Below are 13,428 nucleotides of genomic sequence, written 5' to 3' on the forward strand. Positions count from 1 at the left end.
AAATCTAATAGACGTCTAAATGTAGTCCAAGAATAGACTAGTCATCACTTAGACAACTATTAAACGACTACATATACATACAATAGACAACAAAATGGCTAAAAGATTCTTTTCACTCAAATATAACAGGTTCTCATAAATGACAAGCCATCCAAAAAAAAAATATATATATATATATATATATATATAAAAGGCTTTATTTAGCAAAACAACAACATTACGTAACTTCAAAACATAAAAATTACCAAACCAAATATTAAAATTAAAAATATAAAATTATTTTAACATGAACAACTTAAGATAATAAAATAGGAAACTCTGTTGCTGCTGGGAAGTTGGTCATCACATCATCTGCCAAATAAGAATAAAATAATTAGCACAAGAAAAGCATTGTTGAAAGTACCTGTACGTTTTGTGTGTGTGTGTGTGTGTGTGTGTGTGTGTGTGTGTGCGTGTGTGTGTGTGTGTGTGTGTGTGTGTGTGTGTGTGTGTGTGTGTGCGTGTGTGTGTGTGTGTGTGTTCTGTTTCAGCTTACAGTTCGTTCGAATGCTGCCAGTCTAATCTACTGTTTCATCTCTGAATATCTGAGTAAAGTAAGATTTAATACTTTTCTAACTTGATTTAGCCACATATTTTGTCAAATACTGACACTGGTCGCCACTACAGCTTTTCACACTATACTGGTTTGGTTATTTGGAGTTCATTTTGGCTTACATCACGACAAATATATTTTAACCACCTCCCCATGTAATGTTGTTTCAGATAATTATTTCATATTGTATTAAGAGACTGTATGTGTGTGTGTGTGTGTGTGTGTTCTGTTTCACCTTACAGTTCATTCAAGTGCTGCCAGTCTAATCTACTGTTTCATCTCCGAATATCTGAGTAAAGTAAGATTTAATACGTTTCTAACTTGATTTAGCCACATATTTTGTCAAATACTGACACTGGTCCCCACTACAGCTTTTTACACTGTACTGGTTTGGTAACTTAGACCCCGTTTACACCTGGTATTAAAATGCGATCTGTATCCAGATAAGTTATCCGGATAATAAGTACTGATTCCATTTACACCTGGCCACATAAATGTGTTTTTGCAAAACGGATATAAATCCGATCTTCACCTCCTGCGTTATATGCAGATTTATTGGATTGCACGCCACCAAAAGCAACAGATCTGAGCGGCATTTTATTGATCATCAGCTAATTTCCAAATCAGAGACATCAATAAGAGAGAGTGGCAACAGGCCTGGTAAGATAATTTCGTTTCTTTACTTGAAGATGTGTTAACTGCGTCTGTGACTTACTTTCACTTTTATTTGCGATGTTTGCACGTTGAATAGACGCTCAGCTGCTCATCTGCGGTGATGCGTGTCGCGTGTCGCATCTGACTAGGCTAACATGACATATAGCCTATACAACACGCTCTCACTCGTTTATTTTTTAGCATTTTTGGGAGGAGTAAAATATACATATGTGGTTTCAACAACCAGATTGCGTTTACACCTAGTAAAGATCCGGACACAATGCGAGCCAGACTACCTCCAGATGTGGTCAGGCAGATCCGATCGCGATCCGATCACAACGCGTTTACACCTTGCATTAACATGCGTTTTTTATTATCCGGATAACTTATCTGGATACAGATCGCATTTTAATACCAGGTGTAAACGGGGTCTTATTGTCGAGCTCTGCTGTATAATTATTTTTGATAAAACTCTACAAACTTTGTTCTTTTCCACAACTCACTGTAGCAAATCTGTATTTTTTGTTTCTGTAATGTTTCTTTTAGACAAAATGAATAGAACAACTTTACCTGTCTCCAGCTCCACCTTAAGAAGGAGGACCCATGTAGACGTAGATAAACGACTTAGACAAATTAGGGGTGACTGCACGAATTTGACTGACTTTCAAACAACAACGGATAGGGAATGTGTATATGCCGATAGCGTGTTTTTTGAAGACAGTACAGACAATCTAACTGAAACTGGACTAGTCTTTAGTGAGGAGGAAGGTGGTATGGAGGTAGATGAAGATATACAGGAGGGTTTCGTGGTTGGCAGCTTTGATGGGCCTATTCAGACATCTGATTCAGAACATTCAGATAATGAACTGTCTGAGACATTTTCACTCTCTGACAGCATTTCCAACTGGGCCATACACTTTGGAATTTCTTTGGTTGCTTTGACAGCACTGTTGTGCATTCTTCGCATTTGCCATCCTGATCTTCCAAAGGATGCTAGAACCCTCCTTAGGACTAAGACAAAGTACTCTATCATAGAAAGAGCTGGGGGACAGTACAACTATTTTGGTATTCTGACATCACTTAGAAGTACGCTGTCTAAATACATACACACACTTGCAGACAATTTTTGTTTGAAGTTACAAATTAACATTGATGGACTTCCTTTGTTCAAGAGCTCTAGTCTGTAACTGTGGCCCATTCTTGGACTACTACTGAGTGTTCCTATGAAAGAACCAGTAGTGATAGGTTTATTCTGTGGATCAAAGAAACCAAGCTCAGCAACAGAGTTTCTTGAAGATTTTGTAACTGAGTTACAACAGCTTGAAAAAGGCTTTGACATAGAGGGTAAGACATTGAAGCTTGAGCTGGACACAGTCATTTGTGACACACCAGCCAGGTCCTTTGTTAAAAACACAAAGAACCATAATGGTTACCATGGTTGTGACAAATGTTCTCAGCCTGGTAAATACATTAACAGACGCATGACATTCCCATGTACAAACTATGCTCTAAGGACAGATGATACATTTGAAAGAATTGTTGATGAGGTTCATCATCATGAGGGGCCACATCCATTTTATGGCAGTAGTGTTGGCATGGTTTCACAATTCCCTCTCGATTATATGCATTTGGTTTGTTTGGGTGTGGTAAAGCGTTTGTTGAAAATTTGGCTCTGGGGTCCTCTGAATTTCAGAATACCTGCAAACATAATTGAAATAATGTCCGCTAAACTGGTAGAAATGCGTCCCTATATTCCTGTGGAGTTTGCTCGAAAACCCAGATCACTGAGGGAATTAGATCGCTGGAAGGCCACTGAATTAAGGCAGTTTCTGCTGTACACAGGACCTGTAGTATTAAGTACCTTTCTGGACCGAAATATGTACAACAATTTCATGCTACTCTTCTCTGGTATTGCTATTTTAGTCAGTCCTAGACTATCCTACCACACACAGTATGCTCGCACCTTGCTTAGATCTTTTGTTTTACACTTTGGGGAAATATATGGCAAAGATCAACTTGTGTATAATGTACATGCTTTGGTCCATCTAGCAGATGAAGTACAACAACATGGTTGTCTTGACTCATTTTCTGCATTTCCCTATGAAAGTTACCTACACAAACTAAAAAGGCTTGTCAGAAAACCAGACTTTCCTCTTGCCCAAATTATTCGTTGATTGTCTGAGATGAGAATTACTGACACTCCTTTAAATGGTGCCTCTTTTAAAAAACAGCACTTTGTTGGGCCACTTGTAGATGGATTGTCAGTGAAAGCACAGTATGGTGAGAGGGCCTGTGACAAGTGGACTGTTAAAGGTTTCAACCGGGAATAATGTCTTTGTCACCGGAAAAGAGATTTGCATGATACATAACATTGTGGAATGCAGTGATGGAGTCTACGTAGTGTACAAAGAATTTTCAGAGAAGTCTTTGTTCTTCACTTACCCATTCAATTCTGACTATCTGAATGTCCATACTATGTCAGAAACATTGGATATATTCAAGTGTGTTAAAGCTTCAGAGCTTGTCCAAAAATGTGTCGTTTTACCTCATAGGGATGGTTTTGTGGCCATACCCTTATTTCATACATTTTAGGAATATCTCCACAGGTAAAAGGTTTAGTTCACCCAATAATTACTAATATTTTAAGATCATTTACTCGCTCTCATTTTTAATTATTGGGTGAACTAAAACTAAAGTTCTTGTGTTCTGATATTAGCTGTAAGAATTGATGCGGTTGCACTTTAGTTTTGATGACAGGTGTTTATATAGAATTAGGACCAGATACATTGACATTGACATTACCATGCATCATCACAAACACTGCAGTCTGAAGCTGGATAATAATTAACTGTAAGTACTTTACTGTAAGTTGCTTGTTCAATGTGTTCTAAGTCATGTTTGTTTATATAGCATTATATACAATATATATTGTTTCAAAGCAACTTCACAGTAAGTTGACAGTTCATTGTTGATTCAATTGAGTTCAATGAGGCCACGTTTACACTGCAGGTCTTGATGCCCAATTCTGATTTTTTGAACATATCTTATTTTTTTTTTTTTTGGACCAGCTCTTTTTTATTTAAAAGTGACCAATATGCAATTACACCATGCACTGTATGAAATAACCAAGGTAGATGTACTGACCTGTTCTTGAAATGGGAAGTTAAATTTCTCTGGTGCTGTTTGTTACTTCTCGTTTTAGGATGTTTCACTTAATTGAGTTCCTGCTAAACAAAACCGTAGCAGTGGTGCCACAAAATTGGTACAGTGATGGAGTTACCTACTGGCCAAACTACAAAAATGATGAGAGAGTGAACAGAGCAGTGAAAAATTCTGAGGAACCTGGACCTGACTGGAGAAAATATGATGCCAGAGTTATTAAATCCTGTAGTATTTTCATTTTAAATAACCTAAATGGCTGTTGTAAGCAAATATCAAAGTATTTTGGCAATATGTTATATGGGAAGAACCCTTTTAATTCCATTGTCTCATTGTTCTGTTGTCTATAGTTCTGTTCTTTTTTTACTTTATTAATTTGAAGGTCTACTTAAGTTTAAACTATAGACTATTTAATTTTTAGGTACCTACTTTGTGGCACGACAAGTTTTGAAGAAAGCTCTAAAGTGCAACACATCAGATCTACAGTCTGAAGAGGAAGAGGAGGAGATTCAGCCAAAAAGAAGGCCAAAGCCGATGTTAGTATAAGTTATCCTTTATATTTTACATTATCTTTTTGGCCTCTATATATTCTCAAACATAATTTAGTGTTATGATATGATGAACCCGACAACCACCACACGTAAAGCCAGCTGAAATAGAGTTAAATGGACAGTATGTTTTCTGGTTTCTCAGAGAAACCATTCTCAACCAATTTCACTGATTTACAACTTAAGTTCTTAGGCCAGTGAAAATGTTTATGACAGATGTTTTTGTCCAAAGCAACTTACTATGCATTTGAAGGTATCCATTTACATTTACATCAGTTCTTGCTTTCCCTGCGAATCAAACCCATGACCTTAGCATTGCAAGCGCCAACACTCTACTGTTTGAGCATCAGAAAGGCTTTAGATTTTTTATTATTATTAATAATTAATAAGATGTTTACTGCTTGTTTTTTTCCACCCTAATTTATAGTCATTTCTTCTGAGACTCTGATGAGAGCGAGGAGGAAGATGCTCATAAAAAGAGAGGCAAACTTTTAACACAACCATCAGCTCCTGTTATCGCACCACCACCTTTTATCCTGAGTAGCGGCACATCTGCTCCACCTCCACCCATTTCTCAACCTCCACCCATTTCACCACCTCCACCAATTTCACCGCCTCACTGTTCACAGATACCAGCAGAAGAGCAAACCCCTTCTGCAAGCAGGGTCTACAGACCTACCTGGCGGGGGGGAAGATGTGGATCAGACAGTATTGCCTGCTCTGGTGAGCAATATGTCATTAGATACAAGACTCAAATAGTTTATTTTGTCAGCTTTTTTATTTGTATGCATACTTAGTCCTGTGTCAAATTTACTATTTAACTTTTATCATATTTACTCAAACTTATCCTGTTTTTGTTTAGTTCTTTTTTTAGTCAACTAAACTTATGGGCATTTTAATCTAGTTTTTATTTAATGAAAACTTACATTTTTTGGCATGCTGTATAATGGTTAAAATGATAATCACTTAATCAATCATTTAGTTGAGCTTCTGTTTGTGTTCTCTGATCAATACTTATATGTGATTAGAATCCTAAATTAAATTCTATAAATCCACACTGTGGAACTTTTGGCCACTAGTGGCACTCAACCAGTAACTTTCACGTCTAGCTTCCCTAGAGGCCACAAGCTCCGCAGCACTGTCACAAATTAAAGTCAACAAACAGTCAACCGGTCAGCCTCCCGTGTCTTTAGATTGTGTGTGCTTGCAGTGTTTGAGGCGGGCCGGGCAGCCTTGCCGCACTCGATTCCCTTATAGCAGTCTGCTGAGAGAGAGAGAGCGGGGTGAGCCCTGTGGGGCTTATGTCTGTGAGTGAATGTGGGCACGGAACGACAGGCACATTCACTGCACTGAAAACACCGTCGGTCTGAGCTGACTGTATGTGTGTTGGTTTATTTTTACAGAAACCGTGGGACATGTGGTGTGTAGTGTTTGTGGGTACTACTGAGTTGTGGGCACGTTCACTACATTTAATGTAACGTTACATTTAACATGAGCCCATCTTTCTAGTGCGAGCCCTGCACTGAGGCGGGCTGTGTTTGTGTGTAGAATTAACACTGGGCTGTGGGCATTTTATTACATTCATAACACCATCGGTTGTGGCCGGAATACCAGAAAATACTACACTGCTTATATGAATTTATCTGGGTTACCTTGGAAACGGCATTTGTGTTCAGACAAGCGTTCGCATCGGTCGAGCACTCTTCCTCTTTTAGCTCACGCCAGACCCTTTTCTTTTTTAGCTTCCTCTGATAAAACCGTTGCCTTCTTCCTTGTAGCTGTTGTCTGGCCATGACGAAAAAAAAATGGCAATCAAACGTGAGTTGATTTTTGGGGTGGAAGTGGGGTGGTGGGGGAAGTGACGTATGCCGTAAAGCGGTCGAATTTTGTAGTTCTTTTTGTGCTCGGGTTCCTACCCGAAACCCGAAGTTACAAAGTGCTAGTAAAAGCGATACAGACACCTTGTCACGGTTCATGAATCGGCTGTCTCAGGCTGATGTGTCTGTGTGAGTTTAATTGTGTGGGTGTGGTTACTCCATGTGGAAACAGTGTTAGTGCACCAGTCGACCCGGGGGTTGTGTCTGGAAAGCCACGGGTGACCCAAAACCACTGGTGCAAGTGGTGAGTCCATGAGAAAAAATGAAATGAGTTCAGTGTGATTTCCGGAAGTGATGAGGGTAATGTCTTCAGTAACGTGAGTGATGCGGGGAAGTTCTTGACCATTGAGTGCGTTGACGATAATCGAGTGCGAGAGGGGTGTGACGGGGATCTGAAGTCTATGTGCTAGTCTGAAGTCCATGAAATTACCCTCCGCTCCCGAATCCAGAAGTGCGCTGGTGCAGTGCGTTGATTGTCGCCATCTCAGTCTTACCGGGAGGAGGGTTGATGTTGATGAGGTCTTCTCGGCGGAGATCCCACCCGATAGTAGCCTCATACTTACTACCGGGCTTGCTCTTTTACCGGGCAGGAGTGGATGAAGTGGCCCGCCCGGCCACAGTAGAGACAGAGTCCTTGGGATCTCCGCCTCTCCCTCTCCTCCCGGGAAAGCCGAGCTCTCCCCACCTGCATGGGTTCGTGGTCGTTTGGGGGGCTGACCGCGCTCGCACCACCGGGTTGGTGGTCCTCTGCGCCGAACACTGGGCGGCTGGGGCGCGTCAGTCTGGCTACACGATTCAGTCGAGCGTCCACTCTCAGCGCAAGTTCCACCAGTCCATTCAGTGTCTCAGGTAAATCCATAGCGTAGATCTCTCTTTGAACGCGGTCAGCCAACCCATGCAGGAACATATCCCACTGCGCCGCCTCGTTCCAACGGCACTCTGCGGCCAGGGTGCGGAACCGGATGGAAAAGTCCGCCACCGAGCCTTCTCCTTGTCGCAGCTCGGCGAGTAATCTGGCCGCCTCCTTACCCGCCACTGCACGGTCGAAAACTCTCTTCATCTCCTCGGAGAGTGCCTGGAACGAGGTGCAGCAGTCGTCCTTGTTCTCCCACACCGCCGTCCCCCAAAGCGATGCTCTTCCTGACAGCAGGGTTAACACAAATGCCACCTTCGCCTCTTCGCTCTGGAAAGTGTGTGGCTGTAAGGCAAAGTGCATAGAACATCTAGTGAGAAATGCTCTGCAAAACTCAGGCTCACCGGAATATCCCTCAGGTGTGGGTAGGCGTGGCTCTGATCTCCCCGCTGCTGCAGGCGCTGGTGGTGGGAGGACGGGCGGCGTGGGGGACGCAGTGGGAGAACAGGTGATGACGTGCTCGAGTGAAACCCAGGGAAGTGGAACATCCAGAAGACACGAAGAACTGACGAAATCCAGGTAACACGAAGAACTGATGAAATCCAGATGAGACACAGACGAGGCACGAGCACAGGAACACACCGAATGACAACCACAACGATCTGACAACAAGAGGGAGAAAATCCTGGGTATATATAGGAACTGAAATGAATGGCAGCTGGTGACACTAATCAACACAACGAGTAACCACACCCACACAATTACACTCACACAGACACATCAGCCTGAGACAGCCGATTCATGAACCGTGACACACCTTCAGGCTATGGCAGACGTGTCATTCAATCTATTATAAGTCGATGTACCATCTCAATGGGTTTTGGTAATATATTATAAAGGTTGAAGAGTTCCACAGTGTGGGTTTAAGGAATCTATATAAAAAAATACACTATATATTTCTCATCTGTTCAGTGAATTGGGCCTTAATGAGTTGACCGATGCAAAAATAATTTTATTTATATATTACAAACTTTTTTCTTTCTTTTTTTACAGCTGCAGAAGTCCACATATTAAGCCTGCTGGAACTAATAAAGCATCAACAAGAGCAACTTATAACTAAAGTAAATTACTTGACGAGCAAGTTGAATCCAGCAGGCCAAGACATGGAAATGCTTGAAAACCCAGTTGTGTTTCCATTAACATCCATGACAGAGGTTGAGAATTTTGAGGAATGGCTCAAAAATCCTGCAAATAATCAACTGAAGTTTAGTGTGGTGAGTTGTTTTTCCCAATCTCACTAAGATAAGTTTACATTACATAGTGTTTTACTGTTAAAGTATGTTGATATTTCCTAATTTTGTTCGATTATTTCATTTGGGAGAAAATTACTTTATTTATCATGCATGTACAACTTTGTAGAACATTTACATTTCACATTTTTGTATTTTACACATTGCATGAAAGGAAACATTTAAAAGCCATATTAGGGGCACTTTAAAATGACCTTGGGATGTTAATGACCTTGGGATTTTGTTATAGTTAATTATTTTGAACGTTTTTAGCAAAATATTTTTATTAGACATTTTATCATCTTTTTGAATGGTCTTCCAGTCTTATTCTTATGCCCATAATAAATAACAGATTTTTGTCACATTTTAGATTTCCTCCCTGGCAACTATTGGGGGCCATGACACGAAACGTGTCACATGGAACATCCTTTCCCGTATGTTCCATGACGATGTTGCGAGGAGAATCAACTGGAAGGGCATGAATGGGAAAAAATCTTTCAACCAGATGGAGTCAAAGAAGTTACTCCTGTGTAAGTAAATGTATAAACAGGGTACCTGCGGATCTTAAAAGCCTTGAATTTGGTATACAAAGTCTTGGATTTCGTTACAAAGGTCTTAAATATTATTAAGTGACCTAAATATATCAGATGTCAGTACACTTTTGTTTTAAAGCAACACCAAGGAACTAAATAATTTAGCCTACCACAGCTTGCATGCACGCTCGCTGTTTATCCAGCACCTGCTTTGGAATGAACAGAAAAGGTATAATATGTTGCTAAAAACTAAATAATGACTATTGTAACGCTTGATGTAAAGCAAGTCAAATTTGTAGTTTTCTTTTGTCTCATTAACTACAGAAACGCGCCTGATCTTGTAATCTTACATAGCGTGGTTATAGCAGGTATAGGACCGCAAAGCGGAGGCAGAAGTGCCTTTCACCCTGTTACGACTTGAACACTGAAATGATTTTGGAAACTTATATATTAACTTATATACTCATTAACTTATTAACTTATATAAGTTAAAAAAGTATTGTCTATCCTCTAAAAAAACAACAACCTCATAGCTTCAATGTGATTTCATGACATTTAATGTAAAAATCTGCTTGTGTATTACAGGTGCTGTGAGAAAGAGCCATGTCTCCCGTGCCGCCACCGATGACGACATTACAAAACGTGTAATCCGTTGGTTCAACCTGGCATCAGATAGGGGAAGCTCAAGGAGCCGTCCCCCCTGTCAGCAAACCTTGACCGAACAGTAGTGAATACTTTATCATTTTAGTGTAATGTTTTTCACTAAATAAAATGATGTTCTTGGTACAATTCATGGTTGATTTCATTATTTCTGTAATGTCTATTCAATGTGTACATGATAAAAACTATTTTTTTTAAAAATAGTAAATACATTTATAGTCTGTAATAGCCTATTTTTTTATTGTTACTTGCTAAAATTATTGTTTAATGATTTCGTGTTTTTTTTTCATATTAATAAAGGCAGCTACACTATTCAAGCTTTTATAAAGCAATCCAGTCTATCTAATTTTATCTAAACCACCATTAGATTTTAAATATATAGTTTTGGCCAGTAATTGGGATCTGAAAGGTTTCCTGACTGAAATGAACGGATCCGGATCGGATCCGCAGCGGACACGCTGCTTCATAAACGGGTCCAGATCGGATCCGCGGCGGATAAGCTGCTTTATCAGCGGATACGGGTCGGGTCTGCCGCGGATCTGGTCTGGATCCGCAATCCTTATCTGTTCCGGATCCGTTGCGCTGTGCAAGTGGACTCCATTCCGGACCCGTTTTGCGGATCCGTTCCGGAGCTTGTGGTACCTCCGTGGCGGATCCGGTCTGGAGTCAGTTTGCTAGCTGGGTATACATTTGGCTAAGACTTGACTTGATGAGGACTGCATGCTACCAACAGCTTGTGTTTCTCAATAAATAATCTTGCTAACGAAAGCGCTACCCAGCTAGAAATTTTACGTTCCCACAACGTTCCCAGACAGTCACGATGTGGAGTTCTTTAAAGCGTTTGGGGATGTTATTTGGAGGACCTTCAGGGAACGTTCAGGATGTTGTGAGAACATTACCATGTGACGTTCCTGACACCAGCGGCACGTTCTCAGAATGTTTTGGAAACATTGGATTTCTGACTTAAATATTGTCCTCTAAACGTTCCCAGAACACACTGAATGTTCCCTGAAGGTCCTCCAAATAACGTCCCCAAACCCTTTAAAGAATTCAACATCATGACTGTCTGGGAACGTTGTGGGAACGTTACCAGACAACGTCCTTAACACCAGCGGGGACGTTCTCAGAACATTCTGGGAACGTTAAATTTCTAGCTGGTAATATACAGGACTTTAATGTACAATTACACCTCAATAGACTGAATAGATCTCTTGCACTCCTAAAAGCTTCTGTTGATAAAGTAGTAGCTGCAGAATAAATCACTAAAAATAAATAGAAAGCTGTGCTTGCATCTGTGAAGACGCTGTAAGCTGTGCAGACGCTTACATCGCTACATGTAACGTTAAACACAACACTAACGTCTTCACTTCCAGGTCAAGAAGCTTTCAATCAAAAACTCAGTAGCCAATGAGAACACTGCTGCTAGCCACAACCCCGCAAGAGATATGTGTCAGTTTGGCGAACGAAAACTCAGGGAGCATAAACGAAAAATTTAGAAGCATAAATTAAAATTATGGGAGCGCATTTGTAAGTTCAGATCAGAAAGATGTGAAAACAGCGATTTTTTTTCTTCAGTTTCACAAATATTTTATTCAGTTTCAAATTATATTTGCATTTGTTTCTTGAAAAGTTACATTCATTATTATTGCCACAAATGTAATTCCATAGTATGATACCCCTAGTTATATTTTTGAAAATTATTGTAAACATTTTTGAACCATTTTAGTTATAACACATGATCTATGCTCAGAACAACTACTGTCTAAGTTCAGTAAACATCATCAGAACCAAGGACTTCTTTTTCTGTTAAATATAAGAGTTTTGGCCAAAATAAGCTTTTTGGAGTTTCCATTTGGTATCCCATTTTATGCATAAACATACTCCCAACAACCCCAAAATATGTTCCCAGCTCTGATCATTCCCACAAAAATTGTGTCTTAGTATTGTAGGATTATGACTTTTTATGACCCTTATTATGACCATATTATGAATTTCCAACTCATTTTAACAGCTTTCACCATTCAAATTTCAAACCACTGCTCTTTGCATTCTCACAATACTAGCCTCTGACTCACTAGTCTAAACACTGTCAGTACAAATCCTGAGGCCATGACTTCACTCATTAACAAAAGTGCACCTCAGTGTGACATACAACCATTTTTATGTATCTGCCTCTCTCTCCCTCTTTTGGCACACATGTGCACGGATAATGGCACACATATTTGATCCTTTCTGACAGAGGGCCAAAGGCCTGTGGGTTTCCCACTGCTCTGCCAGCATCAGATTCCTCTGCCTCCTTTTTCAAATGGACGATTAAACATATCCATTCTTTCCAGTGCACTGTCAGAATCCACAACCAGAGCACTCCTAATATGTCTGGATAACACACAGTCCAACCACAGCAATGCATGTGATCTCACACACTAAATGCTTCCATCCTGCCTTGGTTGAACTGTATGTGCAATTGTCTCTGTCTCTCTGTTTTTGTCTTGTGTTTTGAATGGCAGATGTGAATGCATTTAGCTGAAGAGTTCTCTTACAGGGACAAACACTCTGCTCTTAACCGAATCTCAGTGATCCAATTTGATCCAGAATGAATCCCTGGTCTCTGATGAATGGTTAAAACCAAATTGATAATTTAATATCCAGAATTATTCCAATAATTTTTCTTGGAAACACTTTAGAATACAGTTCTACCAGAAAGACTCAGGAGATAAACTGTAAAGCAGAATACATTTATTGACAGCTCAGCAAGCATAAATTTATGAGTTCCCTTTCGAAGGGAACTCAACAATACGTCGAATGACGCAATGGGGGAATGCCTCAGGCGTGACAGGTGTCTGAAATCAAATATCAACTCACAGTAATCAGGTTGACCGGCGACAGCCCGTGCATCATCAGCTTGAATGATGAGCGCGTCAATCTGGATGTATAAGAAGGGCGCCTTGAAACCGTGACAACATCTTTTCGTCTTCAGGGACTGTTTGTCTGTGTGATAGTATCAACGATTAAGCGCGCAGAGACGTGGAGAAACACTTTGCGCGAGTGTGCCGACTTGTGTCCAGATATTTGACACTGGAGGATTCACACGATCTGTGCGTGTTCTGCCTGAGAGAAGAGCATTCGCGGGAAGCTCTCGAGGGAGTTTTTTGCGCGAACTGAGAGTTTTCCTTTCAGAACTCTCTGCTCTTGTCTGACCCACTTCTCGAGGGAAGTGGGCGCGGCATCTGAACCCCGCGGTTCCGGTTCCCGCTCGGGCTGAG

The 13,428-nt window shown here is 40.6% G+C and overlaps 1 protein-coding gene and 1 pseudogene across 1 annotated transcript; both read left to right on the forward strand.

The window, feature by feature from the left end:
- Positions 1-2,019: 2,019 nt before the first annotated feature.
- LOC148998361 (uncharacterized) lies at positions 2,020-3,576 on the forward strand (annotated as a pseudogene).
- Positions 3,577-4,449: 873 nt separating this feature from the next.
- On the forward strand, positions 4,450-10,233 carry LOC120478174 (uncharacterized). The gene is made up of 7 exons (XM_089131948.1): positions 4,450-4,636; positions 4,827-4,945; positions 5,012-5,045; positions 5,395-5,676; positions 8,737-8,957; positions 9,343-9,502; positions 10,091-10,233. Exons 1-7 carry the CDS (start codon positions 4,450-4,452, stop codon positions 10,231-10,233), a joined length of 1,146 nt encoding a protein of 381 aa, XP_088988074.1.
- Positions 10,234-13,428: the final 3,195 nt, after the last annotated feature.

The sequence above is a fragment of the Pimephales promelas genome, chromosome 1, assembly GCF_988280905.1.
Source record: "Pimephales promelas chromosome 1, fPimPro1.hap1.1, whole genome shotgun sequence".
Classification (NCBI taxonomy): Eukaryota; Metazoa; Chordata; class Actinopteri; order Cypriniformes; family Leuciscidae; genus Pimephales; species Pimephales promelas.